The sequence below is a fragment of the Artemia sp. Qi Xiang Cuo genome, chromosome 3 (genome assembly GCF_049724085.1).
Source record: "Artemia sp. Qi Xiang Cuo chromosome 3, ASM4972408v1, whole genome shotgun sequence".
NCBI classification, from domain to species: Eukaryota; Metazoa; Arthropoda; class Branchiopoda; order Anostraca; family Artemiidae; genus Artemia; species Artemia sp. Qi Xiang Cuo.
This window is the reverse complement of record NC_142796.1, coordinates 82,252,899-82,275,091: the sequence shown is the minus strand read 5'-3', so window position 1 is coordinate 82,275,091 and position 22,193 is coordinate 82,252,899. Positions and strand designations below refer to the sequence as shown.

The following is a 22,193-nucleotide window of genomic DNA, read 5'->3' as shown; positions in this document are numbered from 1 at the left end:
ATACATGTCCATTCAAAGGTATTTGTGGGATCACTGGGGCTCCAGCCCTATAACAGAAGAAAAATCAAGCAGATTTTCTATTTATGTGAACAATAATCCCAGTCCTCATTTATCCAAACTTCAAATAAATCTAAATAAATAAAAAAATCAAATATTTATTGCACTAAACTATCATTAGTAGAACTTTTGACAGGATATTGGAATTTCATTCAACATGTATATAACGATAAAATAAAAAACAGATTAGCCTACTAGGAATACAAATTTTTTTCAGTAAAGCATGACCTCTAGATGGTATAGTGGATGACAGTTTTTAGTCCCACTCCTGTTTTTAAACTTCTCTTCATTCTGAGTTTGAATTACCATATGATGTTATTAGTGCTCATCTTTAGTATGACTCTTTAATTTTCTTCGCGAAACTTTCGTTTTTTGGATATCGGTCGTTTCAATTAATTACAGAAAAGACACAAATATTTCTTGGAATAATTATACTATGGCTTTTAACTTATTGTTAATATTTTAGACGTAATCTCTTCAGCCAATCTTTACTTTTAACTTAGTGTTAATATTTTAGACGTAATCTCTTTAGTAAATCCTATTTCTTCGATTTTATTTCTATTTTTCAACAAAAATAGAGAATTGATATATTTTCTTTTAAAATGGACGTTAGTTCTAAAGTGGTCAAACCAAACTTCTGAAAGGCGAAATTTAATGCTATGAAATACAATATTGTAACATTGGCAACCTTCAGATTGCCTCGTTGCTTTCTTTTGCAGAAGAATTGACATAATTTTTCTTTAAAGTTGAAACATGTCATATGATGAGTTAGTATATTCATATCAACCACTTAGTATATTTATATCAACCAATGTTTTTATTTTTGTTGCCTTAGTTTATTTTTTGTCTGTTATTATTTGGTCTATTCCTGGTTGGCTAGGCAGTTAGAATAAAGAATAGCCTAGGCCTTAATTCCTTAATTTTCAGTTATCAGTCTCTTTCTCTGGTTTTAATTATGGAAATGCAATATAGCCTATATTCTTTGAGCTGAATTTTAAGCCATATCAGTGTTTTTTTTCTAGATTTAAGCAGCATTCACAAGCATGTTTAGCTAGAATCCTATGTCTAGACACATGTCTTGCCAGAATCCAATATCTAGGCAACAGCCTTTCACAAGTAAAATTTGGTGCTTAGCTAGACAAGGCGCTTGGCTAGACATTGTGTTCTAGGCTCTAGAACTCAATGTCTAGGATTTTTGATTACAGCCAATCAAAATGTGTCAAGATCCACTATTTTTATCATTTTTGTTTACATTTTTAAAATTAAATTTATTTTTTTTTTTCTCATTAATTGTTTTTTTTTTCATTTTAGGCAAATATGCAACACCAGACATAATAATGAAGCACACTAAGGCAATTGTTTTGCTTATCTCATCCATTAGCTTGTGACAGTAAAAATAGGGATTATAATTTTGAAATTTGTGCCTGCATAAGCTCTGTAGGTTGGCTAGAAATGACAATTTGAAACTAAATTTGTAGTTTTAGCTAAGCACCAGATTTTACATATGAACAGTCATTGCCTAGACATGGGATTCTGGGTAGACACATGTCTAGACATGGGATTCTAGCTAAACATGCTTGTGAACACCACTTTAGGAAATGTATTTATAGATCTTTAAAACCTCATAAATTGGGACCAAGCAAAGTTATAAAGCTGAAAACACTTTTCTTGTAGGCTACTTCATTTGGTAAAATTCTGCTTTGGCTACTTTTGGCAATCTTGGAAAGGGGTTAGGTTAGGAAAATGAAACTTTCAGGGATGGGTCTAAAGGCTAAAGTGTGGGTAAATTTATACCAAATCATATTATTGAGTTTCAAATAAAGTGAATATACTATTTGATGCCTTTTTTTATGCTGATTACAAATATAACAACCATTTCTGTCAGAAATGAATGTTAGCCCCTCCCCTATATATGCCAATTCAGGATATATATTTGCACATATGAGGTTGGGGTTTGGTTGGGGGGGGGGGGGGCTGAAAATCATTTCTGATAGAAATGATTATTAGATTTGTAAACAGCATAAAAAAAGGCATCAAATGGTGTATTCACTTTATTCCTAACTCAATAATATGATTTGGTATATATTTACCAAAGTGTGTCCCAGGAAGGTATTTTGAAGTACCTACATCCAGGGGCATCCCAAGACTCATTTCATTGGAGGGATGATCTTTATAAATTTTACCAAATTGCTACCTGATTTATGCCAAATTTTCTGCAGAAATCAAGAATTTGGCTAAATTTTTGGCAATTTTTTAAAAAATTTTACCAAATGCCAAAAATGCTGGAGGGTATGGCACACCATTAAAGTTTAGGGAATGGATCCTGGATATTAATGACCCCTAGAGCAGTATTTTGAAGTACATACATTCATCCCTTCCCTTCAAAAGGACACTGACCATCTGTAAAGTTGAACCATCTTTTTTGTTGCAGAAGTAAGGCCTTTGGAAATAGATTTCCAGCTCAAATAAGGCACATTAAAAGTTGTTTAAGTTTGTTGTCTAGGATAGAGGACAACTGTATTAAAACTTTTCCACATGCTGACCAATGGTTGAAATTGCACAGGTACCAATCTCCTGATTCACTGCCTTTGGCTGGGAGTGTAATGCATGGTTGGGGGCAAATCATCCGATGCTTCCCCTGTTTTTCCTCCAGGTTTCTGCAGGTACCCATTTAGAGCTGGGTTGACTGCAAGGATTTCATTCGTTTTAATCTTTAGTTGGTATACAAACTAGGTGTATATCTGGGAACAGTAGAGAGAGAGAGAGTGGGGGTTGTCACGAATGGAACTAGAAACATCACAAAGTTCATAAAACTAGAAGTTTAAAGGTGCTTAAAAGTATGTTTTTGGTAGCCTATTTTCATGGGATTTGTTTTTCTATTGTCATTAAAATAACAAAACAGAATTGCCCCCCCCCCTAAATTAAAAAAATTACTCCCCCTCCTGCATTTTGGTGAATTGATGGCCCTATTTGAGTCTCATACCTTAGCTCAATCCCAATTTAGCCCACATGGTTTTGATGTAATTAGGAAAGCATATCTTAAATCTGAAATTAAATCCTACTCAAATTATTAGAATTGTACTTTCAAAACCTTGGCTCAAAGAAAACTAGATTAAAATAGATAATTAAATAGAGTCAAAAGAAAACCAAATCCCAGGAAAAACATATAATTTCCAAAAGAACAGACCTTTTATACAATTACACAGACATATTCTGTACAATTCTCTAATGCTTAAAAAAAAAGAGAAAGAGCATAGATAGAAGCTTGAAAAAACATTCCTAGGCTTGTAATTTGTTCCTGAAAGTTACACTCTCCTAAGTCTTCTATTTGTCATGTTGACAAAAAAGCCATGAATCTAGAATTTTATCTAAAACATATTAATCTTGGTGCTTGATTCCCTTTTAGCCCATTAATACTTGTCTCTCATTAAAATATTACATGGATAGAAATCCTAAACTTGCTTCAATAATTATTGAAGGTCTCAACAAAACCTGAACAAAAGCTAATAACAAAACCTGAACAAAAGGCCATAACAAACGACCCCCTCCCCTTATTTAGGGTAGAAGTAACCCAAGGCTGTATACAAACCTTGCTGATTATGTATTTTTTGTCAAATTAGATTTATTTTATATTGTGGGCCATACATTGCAGAGAATTAAGGAAAAAATTAACAAAAACCAACAAAATCAGTAGAGTTTTTTAAATGGCTATGTCTGGCACTATTATGGGGGGGGGGTACATTTCAGGGATATATATATATATATATATATATATATATATATATATATATACTATAGTATATATATGTATATATATATATATATATATATATATATATATATATATATATATATATATATATATATATATATATATATGTATATATATATATTTTAATGTTTCTTTTATTTCAACAGTAGACCACTGCCTGTAAACCCTCCTTACACTGCATTTGTTGGAAACTTGTTTGATGACCTGGTACAAGGAGACATATCCCAAATATTTGCTGGACTAAAGGTAAGCTGTTGCTATGATTGAGTTTTTTTTTCTTTTGTTTTTGGTGACAAATAAATTGATATCTCATGGGTTTGTGCTCCAAGCAGCTTAAGTATACTAGCTTATTTACCATTTTTACTTAAATTATTTGAATCTACTTAAGTTTGCTTAAGGTATATGTAATTCGATTGCATTTACTTTAGTATATTTTTTGATTATTTAATATCATATGATTAAGTATATTGTATATTAGGTATAATTATATTTGTTTGAGTATATTGAATTAGTTGAAGTAAATTTTGTTTAAGGATATTTAATTTGCTTTATTCAAGAAGTGGTTCAAAAGGTAATCTCAGAGGCAAACTTTCTTGAAAACAAAGGTACTTGTATTATAAATGCCCTACCTCTCAAGTGGTTCATTTATTGATGCATTATAGAAGGTGGTTTGTTTTGTCAGTTTCTTTCAGCTTAGTGTGAAACAAGACAAAGAGAAGTGACAGAGTAGATGGAAAATATAAACTTTGGGCTATATATTTGCACATTAGGGGTGGAGAGGGGTGTTGGTAAAGTATTTAGACAGTGTGAAGTTAGAAAACAATTCTTACATCATAATATGCAGAATAATTGTGCCTAACATATTCAGCATGTAGACCCACTATACTTTTCAATAATTTTTTTTTACAGAAAAAGGAAGAAAGTACTGATGGAAATTTAATGCATATTGGAGTAAACTAGATTGATTTCTCAAAATATAATGATGTACTAACAAAAGCAATCCAAGATGTTGGAACAATTTTTGAATGCTGTAATTATCAAAGAAAAATTGTCTTAAAAAACTTTTTGTGTTTTTGGCATAGCACAAATGACACTAATCTTTAGGGGGTTTAAGGGGAAGTTTGTTGTATGTGTGGCTTGATTATTCATTTTAACTCTGGCTTGCTTCAAGTTCAATTTATTTATCCATAGTAAGTTCTGTTTGTTTTTAGATCAACCTATTACAAGACTTTATTTCTGCCTGTTTTAATTTTTAATATCAATCTTTCTTTTTTTTGAAGCTTAAAAACAAGTTGTTTCAACTGATAGTAAGGAGCAACATTAAAACATAAAAGGGGGTCTCAAAGTTCTTAAAAAAAATACTTTTCATTCAAATTTAATGGCTCTTGTATTTGAGAAGTCTTTCTTAAAGAACTTTGACAAAAATTCAAACTCTAGCATAAAGTGCTTAGATTGAGGAAGGGGCAGTTTTCCTCATATACAGAATAATTTCTGTTTGTTTTAAGTTTAAATTTAGCTTCTCACTTTCAATTGAGAAAACTTGATTTATTGTTTTAAATTTGTGATCATTTTTTGAATCATAGTGGGAAACCCACCTCCCCCTCCATGAAAAGTTTTCCCCAGGAAATCCCCCCCCCCCCCCCAATTTCCTACCTTGAAGAATTTGTCACACATATCCCCCTCCTCTCTTACCCCTCAATGTTTCCCCTGATCTATTTTCTTCTCATTGAAAGCCCCCATAAAATTTCTTCAAGACAACTCCCCATAAGAAATTCTCCTTACTTTTCATTTTGAAAAAAAAGAAATTGTTTGATTTCTGATCATTTTCAATTCATGCTAGAAATCCAAACCCTCCTCAAAAGCCAAACCATTCTACCCCCATGGACAGTAAAAAATTAAAAACTTCCCACAGTAATATTTTCTTTTGAAAATTCCTCTGCAAACTTTCATCCCCATGAAAAATTCTCCCACAGGACGTCCCCCTTCCCTTAAAGAATTTCTGTATGTTTCCTTATAACAAATACTATATGTAAACAATGGGCAAAATGCATAACTTACAGCCATTTCCCAAGTGGTTGCAGAGATAATGTCATCCCAGAGGCATAGTTATTGGACCTTTGAGCTATGCTGAAAAAAGGAGTATGGGGTGGCTAGCTGCCCTCCAATCTTTTTGGTCACTTAAAATCAACACTAGAACTTTTCATATCCATCCAAGTGAGCCCTTTCCTTATTTTCTTGGAACATTGGTTTAATACAATTATTAAAAAAAAAAAAAAAATCAAATACACAGACATCTATGATCTTTCTTCTGGCAAAAATACAAAATTCCACATTTTGTTGACAGGAGCTTGAAATCTCTACAATAGGGTTCTCTGATATGCTGAATCATAGGGTGTGATTTTCATTAAGATTCCTTAACTTTTTAGGACTGTTCCCCCCCCCCCTTGTTCCTTAAATTCTCAAATTTTTTCAGGCATGTAGCTCTTGACCTCTTGATGGGTAGCATTAAACTTAATAAATTTTATAGATTTGGAATCAGCATAAAAAGTCAATTCCTTTGTTGTAGTAACTATTCTCAAAATTTCTTTTTTTAGAGTTAGGTTACTATTGGACTGAGTTGCTCCTTAGTTACAGTTTGTTACCACAAACTGTTTGAGAATCTTTTTTAAAAATTGATTTCTGTAAATTTTTACTTGACATGTTTTTTTTATAGGAAAATTCCTAAAGTTTTTTCTACTTTTTGCTTTAAAAGAAATGATGGATTGCAATTTAAATTTAATGCAAAGGCTGAATATTTAGACAAAACTTGAGCAGCTATGGTTTTGTGCAATAATTTTTAACAACATTTTTACTTTATAATCTGGGGTGGGTTCAATGTGCAATCATACAGGTTGAAAATTTGCATCAATTTTTGACTTTTATGAGGGGGAAGCCATCTTTATCCCCATTCTGTAGAAGACCTCAAATATAGATATGCCTTAGTTCACCATTTTCGTTCTAACTGTTATTGTGTTTAAGTAAATATTTAGCTCTTCCATTTATAAAAACATCTCCCCATTAAGTATCAAGCCTGTCTGTGAATAAGACAGAATTTTTGTAAAACAAATTGATACAACCAAGTTTTTCTCTAACAAGCTGAGGTCATTTAGATCTTCTTGCTCCAGTCTACACATCCTGAAAGTTTCAAGCTGATGAGAGAATAATAACTTTTGGCCTGTTTAGCCATGTCACAAATTATTGCAACTATTTATTACTACTACTACTACTAACAACTTATCGCAGTACCAAGCCGCCTGAGGCCAACAAAGCTACGCACGCTCCTCCTCCACCACAATCTATTCAAAGCCTCCCTTTTTACACCCGCCCACGAAGTTCCCATTTCCTTTAAATCTTTCTTTATGACGTCCTCCCAACCCAGACGGGGACGACCTGCTTTCCGTTTAGCCCTAGATGGTTGGTCGAAAAGAACAATCTTCGGCAATCTGTCACCCTTCATCCGCACAACATGCCCCAACCACCTCAACCTTTCTTTCATTATAGACTTAGAAAGCGGTATTGAACCACATTTTTCGTATAGCCTATTGTTTGAAATACGGTCATTCAGCCGGGTACCCAGAACAATCCTTAAGCAATTTCTCTGGAAAACATCTAGCAAATCTTCATCCGCTTTTCGGAGCGTCCAGGCTTCAGAGCCATATTTGACCACTGTCATCACTGTAGCTTCTAATATTCTAATCTTGGTTTGCAGACTTATCTTCCTATTCTTCCAGACTTTTTTTAACTGTGAAAAAACACCCTGAGCCTTGGCTATGCTATTTTTAACATCTTCACTGCTCCCACCATCTTTACAAATAATACTACCAAGATAAGTGAAACTGCACACCTGATCAATCTTTTCATAACCGAACATCACCTTTTTATCGTCACTTATTCCTAGCCTTAGTGACTTAGTCTTCCTAACATTAATTTTCAAACCAATACTAGCACCCTGAACTCGCAAAACCTCTAAAACTTCATTCATTTTGCTCACACTTTCATCTAGGATGCTTAAATCATCAGCATAATCCAAATCCAGGAGACTTTTTCCTCCCCATTTGATTCTGTGGTCTCCCATTGCCTTTACTGTGCTCCTTAAGAGAAAGTCCATCAAAATATCCCATATAAAGGGGGATAGAACACAATCCTACTTAACTCCTGATTTAATACAAAACCAGCTGCTCACCTCATTTTCTACCTTAACCGCAGTAGTGTTATTCTCGTACATAGCACTAATCACTTTAATGTATTTGTCTGGTATACCATACAAGGATAAAACCTTTACTAAAGCTCCTCTATCAACAGAATCGAACGCTTGCTCATAATCTATAAAACTGAGAACCAAAGGTGTTTGAAAACTTAGGCACTTCTCAATTATTAACCTAAGAGTGAAAATTTGGTCAACACATCCTCTACCTTTTCTAAAACCGCACTGCTCTTCTCTTAAAACTTTGTCTACGGCATCTCTCAGTCTAAAAAGTATCATATTACTAAGCAATTTGCTACCTACAGAGACCAGACTAATGCCTCGATAATTACCACACTCACTTTTATCACCTTTCTTATAAAGTGGCTTAATTAAGGTTTTCCTAAAATCGTTAGGTACTTCCCCTTTTTCAAAAATAATATTAATAATCTTCAATAACTTATTTCTAACCTCAGAGCCACCATATTTAAGAAACTCATTTACTACCCTATCAGCACCTGGAGCCTTATTATTCTTTAATCCTTTTAGTACTGTTTCTAATTCCTCCTCACAACTCCATCACAACTATTTATTATTGCAAATATTTTATAAAATATTAAATAATATTTATTGAATAATCAAATAATTATGTCATGAATAAGTAAAAACGTATCAAGTGTAAAATAAAACAAATATAGTAAAATATTAATATAATTAAATATATAAAATAAATTCAAATATATATGCTAGATATTTATATTAAATCAACAAACTGATTATTATATTATTACATAATATGAAACATATGTTACAAAATATTTTCTCCTCTTAGGTCCATTTCACTCCCTCTGCATCTCCAGTAAGTCACATGCCAATGAATATGGGCGCCCGTAAGCTGAATTTTAAGGGGGGGGGCTTACCTGGTCTAATCGGCACTTCTAATGCTTTATAGGCCTAATAAAAATCTCTAAACAAAAACCCCTCTGCCCCCCTCCCCTTGTGGGCGCCCATGCCAATCAATCACAAAAAAGTGGTGTCTACCTTGGGGTTTCACAAAGAAGTACAATTTTTAGTTATCTTTTGTCATCACTGAGGTTCCCTTGTCTCTGTTGAAATGCTTTGTAAGTTTTAAATCAATTGGAGCAATACAATTTTTCCTTGTTTCTTTTGTTGATACAACCAGTTTTTTCTCAGGTCTTTTTACCTTTATTCACTAAAACATGAAGACCTACCTTGGTCCAGTCTACATGCTTTGTAACTTTAAGTCAGTCCGAAAATTGTTTTACCCCAGTTTGCAGCCTACCAAATCGAAACAATCAATGTCTTTTTTTTCAAAATATTTGAAAAAACAAATTGTCTGAAATTACTAAACTTATGAGATAAGGGTCAGGGATTTTGGAAGTGATAACAAAAGTGTGAAAGTGAGAAAAAAAAATCAGCTGATCAAACTATTTCAAGATGACATTTAATTATGGAAGTGTCATGCAAAACTTGTTAGAAGCCAAAAGGAACCAAATTTGGATTCTAGGTGCTGAATTTTGGAATGAGGTGTAAATTTTATGGCAAAATAATGTTTTTATATTTATATACTTACATATTTATATTTCTTTAATATTTTGCTTTAAAATGAAAGTTGTAAAACTATTGTATTTAACTTTTTTCATGATTTTTACATTCATACAAATACAACTGGGAACTATAAAAAGGGAAGCGAAATCCCCCTTCCATCAGAATAAAATTATGGGTTTTGCTTTTTACAATGTATAAAAATATATTTTCTTGTTATTTATTTATTTGTGTTTTTAATTTTATTGTTATTATCATTATACTTGACCTAAGTTGAGAGTCAAACCTCAAAGGCCCATTACCAAAATTCATAGAATATTTTTATGTAAGTTGATACATATTTTTAACCTGGAGTGTAAAGAATATTAAGCACCTCTAAAAATGCAGTTCTTTTTTCTCACTCTCTTGGTACTAGAAAAATCTCAGTTTCTAAGTTCAAAACTAATCCTGAAAAGCCTTTGAAATCTAAATAATAATTTTTTTTTAGGAAGAAGCACAAATTCAGCCCCTTTTAAGGAATAGAAATTGCCAAAAAATAAATAGATGGAAGCTCTGTTAAAATTACTCAGTCAGGGTATATTTTTAATATTCAGACCTTTATTAATTTGTCAAGTTTAGTTATCTCTTTATATTTTTGAATAATTGCTCTCCAATTTTAATCATAGTAATAATTTATTTTTGAGCCACTAACATGGTAACAAAATGGAGTAAGAAAAAAAGAAGGAAACACATACAAAAAAACTTTCCTATGACAATTTTAAATGTTAAAAATAACAGTGCAAATAAAGATAATTGTATGAGAGGATAAAAAGGACCTAACTGCAGGCAAGCCCTTTCCAACTTATTATGAGAAGTCAACATATCATTAGCACTAAGCATTCGAATAATCATACGGTTCTTATACCAACGAGGCAGATGTAAAAGGTATTTGAAGCAACGGAAATACAATGCTCTAATGTCCTGCTTATCACTAGCATTGAAAATTTGGGCGCAAAAACAGGAAAAAATTGAATGGTCACAATATGTTGGGTAAAGTCTAACAAAGGCCTTACGAGAATGTCGGCCATGATTTGGGGCAATTTTAGCATAGCCTGCTGTACGTTTATTCTTAATGTTTAAAAGTGGACTAGAACGGACAGCTTACAGGGTTGTCAACTTTTTGGTCCATGAATGTGTCCCCTAAGCATCCAAAAATATGTCATTTTAGCTAAAATGCATCCATCTTGAAATCTCGAAAACCAGAAGTAATTTTTCTTTTTACCAGTTGTATTATTGACCAAAAGACGCTTTGTAACCTCTTTCAAAGTGACCACTTAACTTCAAATATAATGAAAACTAAGGAAAAAATCCAGTAAAAACATTCACATAAAATGACTAAGTGTGAAAGCAAGAAACTCATTTAAACATGTAAATCCCTTACGTTGGAGAAATTCTTTTACTTACTACATCTCTGGTCAAACGTGTATGCTAAAAAAAACAACGAGAAAACGCATTAATTTGGTGAAGAGTAACATTTTTTTCAAAATATATATTTAGTTGGGAAATATTTCGTTTTATGTTATATATTTACAAAATGTGTCCCTTTTTTGCTCTTTTATGTCCCAGGTTTCTAAAATATGTTACTTTTTCGCCCTTTTTGTCATTTTGTCGTGGCACATGGGAATGTGTCCTTTTAACTTAAAATGTGTCCAATTGGCAACCCTTATAGCTGATACAGAGGAGCAAATACTAATCCCAAGGCAACTTGACTTGACTTACTTGACTTAAGGCTCCTGCCGAGGGTTCGGCGTAGAGAACAATGAGACTAGGTGCCTCCAGGTTGACCTATCGCTTGCCAGGATTGCAGCTTCTTCCACCGGGATGTGGGCTTGGGTGAGGAATTCATCAGCTTTGTCTTTCCACCTAGTGGGTGGGCGACCTTTTGGTTGCTTCCATCCGTGTAGGGTGGGGTCGAAGTCGAATGCGACCCGTGCTCGGGCGTCGCGTGGCATGCGAAGGAGGTGGCCGTACCACCGAACAGTACGCTGGGCGAGCTGCGTCGAAAAAGGAGTTTGAGCCGTACGTGACAGGAGAGTGGTTGGTAACGAAGTCAGTCCAGTGAAGTCTTTCGATTCTTCGGAGATGTTTTGTCTGAGCGACATCGACGGCGCTGAGGATAGATTTTGCAGCTGGCCACGTCTCTGCTCCATACAGCAGGACGGGGCTGACTGACCCATTGTAAATGCGCATTTTGGTAAAGCGGCTTATGTTTGGCTTTCGCCAGATGCTTCTAAGCCTCCCAACAAGTGCTGAAGCTTTGGCAATTCGAGATGTAAGCTCTTTTGAGATCAAGCCATCATTCGACAGAATAGATCCCAGGTAAGTGAAGTCTTCAACCACATCTACTCGGTTGCTTCCGATGTTGACTTCCTTTACAGTAGAACGGGACGTGGGGGCTCAAGGAGCATAACTTTGGTTTTCTGCCAGTTGATCTTCAGTCCAACTTTAGAGGCTTCTTCTGAGAGGACCTGGAGAGCTTTGGTGATCTTTTCGACGGTGCTCGCAACTAGCGCTATGTCGTCGGCGAAGTCAGCATCAGAGAGTAGCCGGTCTCCGAACTGAAGGCGATTCGTCGTGCTGGCCATAACATGGTCTATGACGCAGTTGAAAAGCTTGGGAGCGGCGGCGCAATCTTGCCGGATGCCAGTCTTTACCGCGAATGTGGGACTGCGTCTTCCATTGACTTGCACGCATCTTTCCGTATCCTCATACAGCTTTTCAAAGAGTGAGCAATATTTCTTGGGCATACCCGTAGTTCTTAGTATCATCCAAAGTGAACGGCGATCAACAGAATCGAAGGCAGACTTAAAGTCCACGAATGCGATGTACGCTTTATGGTGGAACTCTCGCGTCTTCTCGATCAACTGGCGCATAGTAAACATTTGCTCCCACGTCGACCTGCCGGGCATGAATCCGGCTTGCTGGACTCTTCTCTTTCTACGCAAAAAGGTAGAACACCTGTCCAGGAGTGACATGGCGAAGAGTTTACCAGGAACGGAGAGAAGCGTGATCCCACGATAGTTGGAACAGATTTGACGGCTGCCCTTACGTTTCCAGAGCGGCAATATGGTGCCAGCACGCCAGTCATTCGGTATTCTTTCTGTCGTCCATACAGCTGAGAAGATTAGCTGGAGCCACAGAATCATCGCTGCACCCCCGTACTTGAGGAGTTCTGCAGAAATATTACAGACGCCGGGGGCTCGATTATTATTTAACCGTTTTACAGCATTTTGGATCTCAAAGGTGGTAAATGGTTGCGATACGAGGTCGGAAGTAGCTTCGGGTGTGGTCATTGCTGCTTGAATCAGATCAGGGTCGGGATGAGCAACTGCCTCGGCATTCATAAGCGTTGAGAAGTTACTGCTCCAGGCAGAGAATCCCAAGGCAACGCAACGCAGAAACTAGCTTAACTGATAAAGAACCACAGCCTAGATTACTACTTCAGTTGCAATGGCATTCACTATTTTGGCATTAAAAATAAATATCCACACTTTCCAGCATTAAGTTTAAGGCCGATTTTTTCAAACAGTTTATAAACAAAATGGGTTTACTTGAATAAGCTAAACTTTGAACTGCTAATAAGTAACTGATCATCTGCATATACGATATAAGACACGTTAGTTAGGTACATAAAACACGACGGAAAAATGAGTTGGCACTGGCTATAAGCAAGCATTAAAAAGAAATGGTGACACCCCCACCCTGTCCAGAACGAATGGGGATATTACCTAAAAAGGTATGTCCTGACTGGGAGGTGAAAATATGAATTTGCATACCAAAAATGAAGGATATATATTACAGATAAATTCACTCCAAACTAGGTAAGAGGATGCAAAAACAAAGATTATGGAGACCAAATTGAAAGAAAAGCTCAAATTGGAAGAATTAAATCAACCTAACAACGCGGAAAGAATAAAACAACAACAGATAAAATCAAAATGGAACATAATTAAAAATATTAAAAGCCGAAAACCTAACTGAAAAAGATAGCCACTCGCCAAAATCAATCGACCAACAATAAATAGCGTTCTCGCTGAGAAGCTAGAGGTAACTTCTAGCTTTTTTGGCTTTAAATCTTTTTAATTCTGTTAATATTATCTGTTTTGCTTTATTCTTTACGCGTTATTAGGTTATTTTTTATACTTCCAATTTGGGGTTTTCTTTCAATATGATCTCCGCATTGGTAAGGTAAATTTTTATTAATTTACCTAGTTACAACAACTTCAACTTCTATTTCTAACAATAATAAATAATTATTTACAATAAACAATACATTCGCACTGAAGAAAAACCTTACCTTGTCTTTTTATTTTTATCTGGCTTGTATCGCTTGTATTTTCGCTCAGAAAATTTGAACTTTCTCTCATAACGCTGAAGAAGGGAAGCGTTTGCCCTCCTGAATTATTCGTTTTGTTTCGTTCAGTATTTTCGTTGACCTTATAAAACTATATTCTCGTTTTCTTCTCTTTTTTTTCTTTTTATTCCTAAAAATGCTTTGCTTTACTTTACTCACACCTGGCGTCGTTTCAGAGGGGGCAGTTGCCCCCCCCCAATAATTTGAAGTAAAAATTATTATTTAGCACATGCTCCTCGACTCTCCGGATGGAGACCCCTCTTGCCCCCTCCTCCCCCAATAAAAATGCTGGAGCTACCCCCTGCCTACCACCCCCTAATTTATAAAAATAATCCTAATCATATACATTCAAATGAATTTTGAATAGCACGACCCTTTTCTTCCCGGTGCGTGTTTACCATTTGCCGTTAAACTAATAAAATGAAGAGTCGCGCTAGGGAGAGTTGTACCACTAAATATTTACCAAAAAAACTTCCGGAAAGCTTGAATTAGGAAGTGTCCATTAACAATGTTAATATATGATTAATATACAACAATGTTAATATACAGCAGCAATGCTATATACTATGGTATTAATAATGGTTAATATATGTTGTATATGAATACAATAGGTGTACAATAACGGGAAAATAGAAGTGCAAAAGGAAAAGACAAAAACGAAGAAAACAGAAGAAAAACAAAAGGCATTAAAAAACTGCAACAATAACTATACAGAAATCTGAAGAGGAGAGGAATATTTAAGCTAGCAGACTTCTACAGGTGTACTTTTTTGTTCGCTAAGAAATTATTCAACAGCTAAATTCCGGCCAGCTGGGTTGTAGAGCCAAATTAAGAAGATATTTCGTGTCCATGGTGGCAATTTTAGAAGGCACCTAGCAAAGTGGAAAAACAAAAATTATATTTTAGACTTCCCGCTTTGCCAGAAGTTTCCAGAGTATAGCTGCATACAGTATGTTCGGTATAGCAATACCCTTGTGATAGCACAGAGGATAAAATCGGGCCCGGAAATTCTTTGGAATATGGTTCAAACCTACCTGCCAGAAGCTGCTCAAAGATTCGTAGCCCTAAAGGTAAACATATCCTAGGAAATAACACAGCTTTTTGCTGCTGTGTTGGACTCGGGTGGTTTTGTGCTCCTCAGTTGACTTTTGGCCGTTTCTATGAAAAAGAAACGGACAAATTACTTCAACTAGTAGACTTGTTAATTCGTTATAGAACCAGGTTTACTTATTTGTTGGCCAAGAAGCTATTAAGCAACAAAATTCGGGCCGGTTAGGTTCTAGCGCCAAATTAGGAAGCTATTTCCTGTCCGTCGTGGCAATTTTAGAAGGCACTTGGCATATTTGGGAAACAAAATTAGATTTCAGACTTCCCGCTTTGCTTGAAGTTTCCAAAATGTTGCTGCATATGATATATTTGGCAGAGAAATACTGTCGTGACAGCAAAAAAAAATGAACTTAGGTCTGGAAATTCTGGGAAATACGGTTGAAACCTACCTGCCACAAGCTGCTCAAAGAGTGGTGATCCTCGAGGTAAATATAGCCTAGGAACTAACGCAGCTTTTCGCTGCTGAGTTGACCTCAGATGGCTTTGTGCTGCTGTATTGACCTCAGGCAGATTTTTTTCAAGAGATGGTCGTATCGAATTAATGGTTCTGGAAGATTGAGATAGGGCTCATATGAAAAGAACTTAAAAGTTCCAGTGCCTTTCCCCCCCCCCCCAATAACATCTGATCATAATTTTGAAATGACCATTTGATTCAGGTAAAAGGTCTGATAACTATGCCAGTCCGATAAAGTTGAAAGGTCCGATAACTATGCCGGTGGGGATGACATGGCCCCTCATAACTTCGAGGGAAGGGGACGTAAAGTATGCAATTTGCCCATTGTTTATATATAGTATTTGTTATTGGGAATATACAGACATTTTTCGATGCATGGCATGATTTGGAAAACGACCAAATATTAAATAGAAAGAACCAACATGAAAAACATGGAGAAGTTTCCAGGGAGAATTGTCAGGGGGAGGACTTTCAGTGCGAAGCGAATGGTCCGGGGAGAATTATCCCGTGGGGGGGGGGGGTGTAAGTGGGGTGGAATTTTCTGCGGAGGGGTCTTTTCGTGAGGGATGGGTTTTCCAGAGAAATTTTTCACGGAAAGGGAAGGTGGATTTCCCGGTATGATTTGAAAAACGATCAGAAAGCAATATCAAACTTAAAAAAACAGAAATTATTTTGTATGAGGGGGACTGCCTCTTCCTCAAACCTCGCTCTTAATGCCTAAGTTTGACTTTTCCCCAATTCTTCACGAGCTACTTCTGAAACCACAAGGGCTATTTAATTGGAATAAGAAGCTTTTTTAAAGCACTAAAAATCTTTAGCGTAATGAACAAGGGTTGAGGAAGGGGAAGCCCCCCTCATATACGAAATAATTTCTGTTGGTTTTTAGTTTTAATGTTACTCCTTACTGTCAGTTGAAACAAAATAGTTTTGTTTATTTAATTATCAAAAAGGTTGGTCATAGTATGTCTGAAGTATGATGCCCAATTCATACCATAGACACACCTGTCGAAGAAAAAAGTCAACATTTACGAACGAATATGCGTTTTCCCTTGATTTTAACGTCACAGTTATGCGACAGAAACGTGAACGTTGAAATGCCAAGAAGTGAGTTTGAAAATTTTACTTTTACTAGATACTTTATTAGCTACTTAACCCGAAACCTTAACCGGAAAAGGTGACTTATTTCGCATCTAAAGTGAAAAAAATGACGCAACAAAAATAAAAATAAACAGTTGAAAAGTCTATATCAAACCAGTTTATTCCAGTTAACGTTAACTATTGCGATGTCTTTGTCTGGTTGAAAATTATGGTCAAAACTAAAAAACTGCTTTAAGTCCATTCTGATTGGTCAATCACCGACTTCAAATTGGAACATTGCCCAACAAAAAAAAAAAACGAACGGGATTTAATATTGGGGCTATAGTTGTACGCAATTTGTTGTTTTCGACAAGGTTGACCTTAGTATGTCTGAAGTATCGTGCACAATAGTGGCATCAATCGGGGGGGGGTGTTCCCCCTCCGTGTATTGACACTGTTTTCGTAAAATGATGCCACAGCTATACCGTAGTCGCATCTGTTGAAAAAATTCAGGTTATGAATGTTTTGTGTGTTTTTTATTTAAATTTCAAAATTGTGCTATAGGAGCGGGAATTTGGAAATAAATAAGTTGGTTGGAAAAGGTTATCACAACTAACTTATTCACATGTAATGTTTACTACTCTTATATCTTTGTATCTTTTAACAGATATATCATACAGGTAGAAAAGCTGAGCTTATAAGTTTCCAATTTAGAAAAAAAAAACAATATATGTTTAAAAAGTTTGACTTAAAAAAAAATATTCTAAAAAATTATTTCTAATTTTAATAAAATTGACCTTAAATCCTAACTCTGATTGACCAATCAAAAATTTTATGTTGAAAGTTTCACTTCGCTCAGCTGGAGAATATTACGAACGGGATACATAATCGTCGCTGAAGCTATGTGCAATTTTGATTTAATAGTCCAGTTTGACTATAATGTGGTCAATATATTACTTTTTTTCGTGGTTGCAGCTTAATACAGACCAATTGTAACCCAAAATTTAAAATTCCGTCCGAAGAAAGTGTGTAATGAGGAAAGTTTTTGATATAAAGTGACCCTGCGAGTCCAGGATACTTGTCAGTCATGTGTCAATCGTAAAATACGGTAGTCCGCCTGAGACTCTAAGTGGGCAAGCCTATTAGGCTTAGGTCACTTGTTCGCCTGTGAATCCAGGCAAATTCAGTCCCCCCCCCCCTTTGCATACAAGCCCATTCGATATTATCCGTCATGAGTCAACCCAAAATTTTCTATCATCCACTAGTTCTATGACTATCTACCTTAGTTCTGCTCTAGGATGGATGGATGATAAACTATCAATGAGTGAAAATGACATAATTTTTATACAATCCTGAAAAAGGCTTATGCCAGATTTGCCTCTTACTCAGGCTTTCTGTCTTGGCTTTTTCTCCAATTAGCAATGACTTGAGGCGTTTTTTTTTTCAATAGTATTCCCCCCCCCCCATATTTGTCGAAAATATGTTTTTTTGTCTTAATTTTAAAAATGGCAAGTTTTTGGTATTTTCATTGAAACGGTTGAAAAACAACAAAATTGCACCTCGCTCGAATTTTTGTTTTAAGGAACCCATTCTCCTCGTCCTTACATTTCGGTGAGGTGACGCCACTCTTCCCTTAAGGTCGTAGAGATGTTTATTAGCTGATTTAACAAGTACTGCTGATATCAACGTGTTTTTTTTTTTATTATTATTATTATTCGTCTTGATATCAACGTGTAACACTAAAACTTATGGCAATTTTTAACAAGAATGTCTTTCAGATACGATCGACCCGCCTGATGCGTGACAGAGAAACAGACCAATTTAAAGGCTATTGTTATGTTGAATTTGAAGAAATAGAGGACTTAAAAGAAGCCTTGACTTTAAATGGTGCCATTGTAAATGACAGACCAATTCGTGTGAATGTTGCTGAACAAAAACGAGATAATCGAGGGCAGCGAGGAGGCAGAGGTGGGGGTCGTGGTAATTTTGAAAATAGACGAGGAGGATACGATGGAGGACGAGGCGGCTATGAAGGAGGACGAGGTGGATATGATCGAGGTAGGGGGGGATATGACGGAGGAAGAGGTGGATATGACGGAGGAAGAGGTGGATATCGTGGAGGACGAGGTATATGATTTTTATTTTTGCTGTTATTTTCTCTTATGTTTGTTCGTTTAATTTTTTTAATCAACACGTTTGAGAATGAAAGGTGGAATGAAAAGGGAAAAAGTGGTGAAACAAAGGATGAGGTATTTTCGGAGTTTGTTATATTTTTTTACAATGCCCACACAGTAAACTAAGAAGCGGGTTGGGCAGTACGCAACAACGAAGCAAACTAAATACTCATAGTCTACATTTTCTTCTCTTTTTGCTATTATATTTTTCTTATTTTTCTTATTTCTAATATTTTTCTTATTTTTGCTATTATTTATAAAAATAATAGCAAATGTGTTATTTATTGTTTATTGTCTCTATAATAATTTTATATTTATATCCATAAGAAGTTTGTTACTTATTTATAACAATTTTTATTATTTATTATTTTTGAAATTATTAATTTTTATTTTTATTATAATTTTGTATTATTTGCAATAATTTATATTTTTTGTATTTTGCTATTATTTTTAATTGCTTTATATTAGAGTATAATGGCTTAATTACGTTTATCTTTTAAATCAGCTTTTTTGGAATATATTAAAAACAAGCCACATTTCTTTATCGTTTTATAATACACTCATGTAGATAAATTTGTATCCACTGTAGGTTTGATATAATAATGTTATTTGTAAGTCTCTATGGAAATATAATTAAAAACATGTAAAGTATAAGTAAAATAGAATTAAAAGTGGAATAAAAATTTCCACAGAAAGAAAAAAAAAACAGAATGAAAAATGAGTATATTAATAGCTGAAAATCTAGTAAAATGATGTAAGTAAAAGTGGAGTAAAAAAAAATACTCGTATAAAGAAAAAGAAGACACCGAATGAAAAACAGTTTAATCGACATTTAACTCAAACAGTTGAATGCAAATGAAATTGGAGTAAAGAACATTCGTATGAAGAAAAAACAGAAACCAAAATTAAAAAAAAAACATTTCATTCAGCTAGCTGAAAGTTTAGTAAAATGTATAAGTAAAGTTTAAGTAAAAGTGGAGAAAAAAAATACTTCTATAATGAAAAAAAGAAACCAAAATGAAAAATAGTTAAAACAACTAGTTAAAAACACGATAAAAGACCAGAAAATGGGTTGAACTTCGAAAATGCAATGTCAGAAAGCAGAAAAAAAATGAGTAAATCAAAACATTAAGGGCTAGAGGGAGAACAGACTGTCTGGACAATGATGTGAAATCATTTTTATCATTTTTTGCAAATAATTATTCTTAATATTTTTTTTAATTATGATAGGCTTTAATGATCAAGTACCTGGGACTTATGGATGAATCGGTTCATTTGCTATTGGTTTTCATTTGTATGGATGAATCGGTTCAAAGCTACAAAAACGCAAAATATAGGAGGAGTTTTAACTATTTGTTTTAACTATTTTTCATTTTGGTTTCTTTTTTTCATTATACAAGTATTTTTTTCTCCACTTTTACTTAAACTTTACTTATACATTTTACTAAACTTTCAGCTAGCTGAATTTAACATTGAGGAGAAGCATTTGAATTTGGTATTTAATCCAGGGGAAATCGAATTACCTTCTCGTCTCCCCTTTCATGAATTGGTTCATTTGCCATGGTCATAGAAATCATTCTCAAGATAGTCAAAACTGCAAAAATTAGGGTTAGCATTTGAATTTGGTATTTCATTCAGGGAACAACATGTTTTCTTTTCGCCTCCCCTTTGAGGAATCGGTTCATTTTCTATTGTCTTAAAAATGGGTGTCAGAATAGGTAAAACTGTAAAAAATTTAAAATTGAGGAGAAGCGTTTGAATTTGGTATTTAATTCAGGGGAAATCGAATTACCTTCTCGTCTCCCCTTTCATGAATTGGTTCATTTGCCTAATCAGTCTCAGGATAGTCAAAACTGCAAAAATTAAGGTTAGCATTTGAATTTCGTATTTCATTCAGAAGATAACATGTTTCCTTTCGCCTCCCCTTTGAGAAATCGGTTCGTTTTTATGGTCTTAGAAATGGGTGTCAGAATAGGTAAAACTGTAAAAATTTAAAATTGAGGAGAAGCGTTTGAATTTGGTAACTAATTCAGGGGAAATCGAATTCCCTTCTCGTGTCCCCTTTGATGAATCGGCTCATTTTCTATGGTCGTAGAAATCGGTATCAACTATCAAGATATGTAAAACTACAAAAAAAGAAAAATTAAAATCTAGGAGAGCATTTGAATTTGGTGTTTAATTCAGGGGAAATCGAGTTACCTTCTCGGCTTCCCTTGGACGAATCGGTTCATTGTCATAGTAATAGAAATCGGTCTCAGTATTAGGCAACTACAATTTTTTTTTTTTTTTATTCCAATATTCACGGCGCTAGGTACTTCAAAGTATCTGATATGCCGATATTTATCTGATATTTCTGATATTTATCTGATATTTACCTCTTTCAATGGCCTCGAGGTTTTAAATGTCTATTGAACCTTCTTTTGAAGGTGTCAACAGAGGGATTTGTAGGGATAAGATCTCCAAGAAGATCGTTCCAGATAAAAGCGCAACCCCGGATAAAGCTTTTCCTCAAGTAATCGGTTTTCGGCGTATCCTCTCGTAGATACTTGGACCGAGCTATTTGTCTTTATGTCTGCCTTGCCAGCTGGACAAAGGGGGGCACAATTCGAGAGAGCTCGTCTCAGGGAGGTTAATTAATTTACTTATAGACAACAGCCATTGACGCTACATCAAACCTTTCATTTAGAAGCAGCAACGAGTCATGTGTAGAGGCGCAGCCCGCCCTAATTGCTCTATTCCGGATCTTCTGGAATGGTGCTAACAGTGTTTTTAGGGTCCCAGTAAATAGCGGGCATCCATATTCAGCTGTGGGTCTGATGCAAAACTTGTAGAGCGGGATAATCGAGCTGGATGCGAGAAGGTTTTTGCAGTGAAGAGTAACTCCAAACTTTCTTGCGCAGAAGGTTATCACCCAATCAAGGTGGTTGTTCCAAGTGAAATCGGTGGAGAAATGAGTCCACAGTAGACGAAACTCGTCGACTCTCTTTATAGCTTCATTTTTGAAGATGAAACTGGGGTGTTCACGTGGCACCTTTGATCGGGTAATTAGAAGCTCCTTTGTTTTCGATGCATTGAAGTTGATCATCCATGCACCAGACCACTGTTTAATTTTCAAAAGATCCATCTGCAGGGACAGGGAGGCTTGTGTTGGATCTTCGTGTTTAGGGACGGCTGAGTGTGTCGTGGTATCGTCGGCAAAGTGATGCAGAGGGTTTGCGAGGTTGTCTCCCATGTCGTTTATGTAGATAAGGAAGAGCGTAGGCCCCAAGACACTGCCCTGGGGTACCCCTGCTTTCGCTGGATATTCGCGGGAAATAAACCCGTCAAGAACAACCCGCAGTGAACGATCGGAAAGAAAGCTCTCAATCACT

At 35.3% G+C, this 22,193-nt stretch overlaps 1 protein-coding gene across 1 annotated transcript in view; it reads left to right on the top strand.

Annotated features, from left to right (window-relative positions):
• Positions 1–753: 753 nt before the first annotated feature.
• Positions 754–22,193, top strand: part of LOC148954632 (eukaryotic translation initiation factor 4H-like) — a 32,924-nt gene continuing 11,484 nt past the window's right edge. The window contains exons 1-3 of the mRNA XM_089086660.1: positions 754–824; positions 3,976–4,075; positions 18,427–18,775. Coding sequence (XP_088942786.1) covers positions 811–824; positions 3,976–4,075; positions 18,427–18,775 — 463 coding nt within the window. The 5' untranslated portion in view covers positions 754–810. The remainder of the gene's footprint in view (positions 825–3,975; positions 4,076–18,426; positions 18,776–22,193) is intronic.